General features: G+C 50.6%; 2 protein-coding genes across 3 annotated transcripts in view; both read left to right on the top strand.

The window, feature by feature from the left end:
* Lamtor2 (late endosomal/lysosomal adaptor, MAPK and MTOR activator 2) overlaps window positions 1-574 on the top strand; it is a 4,196-nt gene extending 3,622 nt beyond the window's left edge. For both annotated transcript variants that reach the window (XR_003843701.1, XM_021195575.2), the window contains exon 4: window positions 391-574. Coding sequence is in view for 1 of the 2 variants with exons in the window: in XM_021195575.2 (XP_021051234.1) it covers window positions 391-447 (57 nt within the window). In the remaining variant the exon portion in view is untranslated. The remainder of the gene's footprint in view (window positions 1-390) is intronic.
* A 1,739-nt stretch (window positions 575-2,313) lies between these two features.
* The window catches only part of Rab25 (RAB25, member RAS oncogene family), a 6,078-nt gene continuing 4,223 nt past the window's right edge, over window positions 2,314-4,168 (top strand). Inside the window, exon 1 of the mRNA XM_021195573.2 lies at window positions 2,314-2,564. Coding sequence (XP_021051232.1) covers window positions 2,522-2,564 — 43 coding nt within the window. The 5' untranslated portion in view covers window positions 2,314-2,521. The remainder of the gene's footprint in view (window positions 2,565-4,168) is intronic.

The following is a 4,168-nucleotide window of genomic DNA, read 5'->3' as shown; positions in this document are numbered from 1 at the left end:
CATTCCAGAAGAGGGAGTCAGATCTCGTTACAGATGGTTGTGAGCCACCATGTGGTTGCTGGGATTTGAACTCAGGACCTTCGGAAGAGCAATCGGGTGATCTTACTTGCTGAGCCATCTCACCAGCCCACAAAGGCAGTCTTTACACAGTGCGCAATATTACCATCCCAGCACTGGTCCAGCCATAGTTCCTGTTCACTGTGTTCCTTACATGTCCCCTCTCTGGAGTTCTCAGAGCTCCTCACTCCGTGTCTAGGATGGGCTAAAGAGCAGTGGGGGTGGGCTGGGGGCAGTTGGCTGCTAAGTGTGGTGTGGGGAGCCAGCGTGGTTTGGGGATTTGGCTAAGCATAAGCAGTGCATGGACTGACCTGTGCTCTTGCCTCCTTGCAGGCCCAGGCCTTGGTGCAGTACCTGGAGGAACCCCTCACCCAAGTAGCGGCATCATAATAGCTAGCATGATGGAAGCTGGAGTAGAGAAGGGATGGTGATGGGAGGGGCGGGGCCTTAGAAACTGTATTGGGCTAGGTTCAGGAAGGTGGGGGTTGCTTTTTTCTGAATAAATTTTCAGCTCTTACCTGTGTCTCACCTGCTTTCTTGGGAGGAAAGTGTGGGGTGGTTTCCTCGGGAGGATTTCCCTCTTCTGCAAAAGTGGGCTCTTTCATTCCCCATCACCAAATCTCTCAGTGGTTCTTGGCAGGGCTGGCCAGTGCCCTGGCTTCTCCAGTGCTGTGTCTCACCTCACTCCTAATTGCTTTTTTTTCCCATTAATTTATATGTTTTTTCTATTTACATGGCAAAAAGCTCCCTTCCCATCCCCCCAGAATTGCTTTTTTTTTTTTTAGATTTTTTTTTTTATTATTTATTGCATGTAAGTACACTGTAGCTGTCTTCAGACACTCCAGAAGAGGAAGTCAGATCTCGTTATGGATGGTTGTGAGCCACTATGTGGTTGCTGGGATTTGAACTCAGGACCTTTGGAAGAGCAGTCAGTGTTCTTACCCACTGAGCCATCTCTCCAGCCCCCCAGAATTAATTTTCTTTAAACAATTTTTTTTTTTAAGGTGTGGTTTCTCTGTGTAGCCCTGTCTTGGAACTCTCTATAGACCAGGCTGGCTTCATACTCATACACATCTGCCTGCCTCTGCCTCCTGAGTGCCAGGATTAAAGGTGTGTGCCACTACACCTGTGTAAAAAAATTGTTTAGGTTATTTTATGTACATGAGTGTTTTGACTGTGTCTGCACTTGTGCCTGTAAAGAGCATCCGATATCCCTGAAACCGGAGTTAACAGGTGGTTGTGAGCCACCACTGTGTGCTGAGAACCTAACCTGGGTCTTCTGCAAGAGCAGCCGGTGCCCTTGACTGCAGAGCTCTCTCCAACCCTTAGAGCAGAATCTCACCCACCCATTTTGCAGCACCTGGGATTGACCTAGAGGAGCAAAGGCCTGTTCTTGCTGGACCAAGAAAATACGGAGCCCTAGAGTTCACCCTTTCTAGTTTAAGGAGCCCCTGATCCCTTCCCTACCTTTTCATGACCCTCTTTGCAGCATTTGTTTTCTTTTTTTTTTAAAAAAAAACTTGTGTGTGAGAGCATGGCAGATTCATCTCCATTCCTTTACTTAATTTACTGTATGCCTACTTGACGCGTGGATAGGTGTGTCCCACAGTACAAGCTTGACAGAAGATTAACCCCAGAAGGCCTCAAGGTCTTCATCTTGAGATCCCGCGCCCATATTCACTGGGTCCAGCTCTTTCTGCTCTTGTCTCTGAGATCCGTTCATGAAGGAGTAAATCTGTTTATTGTATGTTAGGAAGGGACCCATCTGGACAGGTGGTGTCCCAGCTCCACCTGAGAGAAACGCTGCCCCTCCCTGGCCTGGAGCTGTTAAGGAGGGGCCGATGCGTGCTGGTACAGCTCCCAAAACGCTGCATTGTGGGGAGATGCTGTGCCCAGCTTGCATTTCTTGCCCTAATAACCCTTCCCCCTGATGCCCCCAGTATATGTCCTTACCAAAACCTGAGATGGGAAAGCTGGAGGCCGGTACATTTCTGCCCCAACACGTGTCTATTTCAGCCCAGTGGCTGCTCTCCTTCTTAGAACCCCCAAAACCCAGCAATGTACACTCGGGCGCTCACCGCAGCCTCACCCACTGTTACCTCTATGAGCAGGCCCTCTTATTTGGGGGAGTGTGGGCCAAGAGCAGACACCTAACCTGTTTAACCTGTCTGACGTCATCATCGCTCCACCCACCTGTGCCCCAGGTGCCCAGCGGAGCTGGCTAGCTCTTCCTGTTCTCCACTTCCGTCCTCTCAGCTCCCATAGAGTAGCTAAACGTGCCAGAGCTGAGCCTTCGGGGCTCTTCCTGGCCTCAACTGAGCCCTCTTGTCCTTTTCCCCCAATGAGAGAAGAGCCAGGTGCAGGTCTCTTAAGAACTGAGAGTTGAGGCCATTTAACCAATAAACAGACTCGTGACCGTGACCTCTGCACCTGCAGACGCCTTCACTCTCCATGCTGAGCCAAGATGGGGAATCGAACAGATGAAGATTATAATTTTGTCTTTAAGGGTAAGTTGGGGTTCTCGAAAAGGGAGAAGCCAGAGAGGGTGGGAGAGAGGCTATTTCCAAAGGACACAGGGTCTCTCTTTTATTTTTATCTCTACCTTGGCCATTCTCCCCCCACCCATCCCCATGCTCAGCATTCTTTCTAGGAGAGAAAGGCCATGAGGAGTAGGCAGGTCTGGTTACAGGTACAGATGTTCAGAAATTGTATGCTCTCTGTAACGATGCGGATAATTTCTCCCTATTGCCAAATTAGGCTTCCCTGCCCAGTCTCTAATAGATGCTCAAGTCCCTGGGAATGTCAGTGAAGCCCAAGAGATGGAAGTCGGACTTCAGAAAGGACTTACAATGTAGAGGGAGAAGCAAGCCTATTTAAGAGGAAGAAAGTCATCTTTCCCAGCAAATAAGTAGGAAAGGAGGGGAGGAGGGCCGCAGTCATTGTTGAGCTAGGTAGTTGATACACAGGGAAGCTGATACATAGGGCGTCTCTGAAGGTGCACACTCCTCCTTCCTGTTTGTTTTCCCTCAGTTTCTGGTGTTTGGTCTCTGTGGGTCCCTAGCCTGCCTTCTGGAAGGCTAGGTGGCCTGGTGGCACTCTCCTTTCCTTTGCACCACACCCACAGCCTCTCCCAACCTCAGCCCCACCCTGGCCCAAGCTGGGGAGCCTGTACTCCTGGCATTTTCCCAAGGAAGCTGGTGGGGCTGTGGCCATGGTATAGTGACTCCCATTTGTTGAGGCCCTACTCGGTGCCATTCTCACACACTCATCTTACAGCCCTGGTGTGAGCTATCACCGTGAGTGGTTGCATGGCCTCTTTACCACTCACCAGTTAGCTCAGTCGGGGTCCCCAGTGCCACTTCCGAGAAGTCTGGGGTATTCTGTAATGATTATAAGCCACCACATGTGAAGATAAGCAGGAGGAAGCAGGATTGGGCAGAGGATTGTCACCTGCCATGAGAGCTCAGAGCTACTCAGAGAACAGGGAGCTCTGGAGTAGCCTCGGAACACTGTCCCTGGAGTACCACATGGAGCCGTCCAGAGAGGCTTGACATCCCCATGTCCGTGAGGGCTCACCTGTGAGCTGTCACTGCTACTGCCTTCCCCCTGCAATGACGGCCGGGGCAGATCCTTCCCCAAAGGTAGAGGTGAGCAGCACATGAGAGACCTAGTAGCTGGGCGCCTTCCTTGTCTGTAAAAATGGGCATGGTGGCTGGGCGGTGGTAGTGCAGACCATTAATCCCAGCTCTGAGAGGCAGAAGCAGGTGGATCTCTGTGAGTTCAAGGCCAGCCTGGTCTACGGACTGAGTCCCAGGACAGCCAGGGCTATACAGAGAAATCTTGTTAATAATAATAATAATAATATAAACAAAAATGGGAACAATAAAGGCATTTACCTCAGGCTTTGTTGTGAGGCTACATGAAGTCCCCCCCCCCCCCAATGGCTGATGTGATGGAAACACTCTGTAAATGTTTAGCCACGGGCTGGTGAGATGGCTCAGTGGGTAAGAGCACCCGACTGCTCTTCCAAAGGTCCTGAGTTCAAATCCCAGCAACCACATGGTGGCTCATAACCATCTGTAACAAGACCTGACACCCTCTTCTGGAGTGT

The sequence above is a fragment of the Mus pahari genome, chromosome 4 (assembly GCF_900095145.1).
Source record: "Mus pahari chromosome 4, PAHARI_EIJ_v1.1, whole genome shotgun sequence".
NCBI classification, from domain to species: domain Eukaryota; kingdom Metazoa; phylum Chordata; class Mammalia; order Rodentia; family Muridae; genus Mus; species Mus pahari.
Note: the sequence above shows the minus strand (reverse complement) of the source record. Positions and strands in the feature narration are given on the sequence as shown.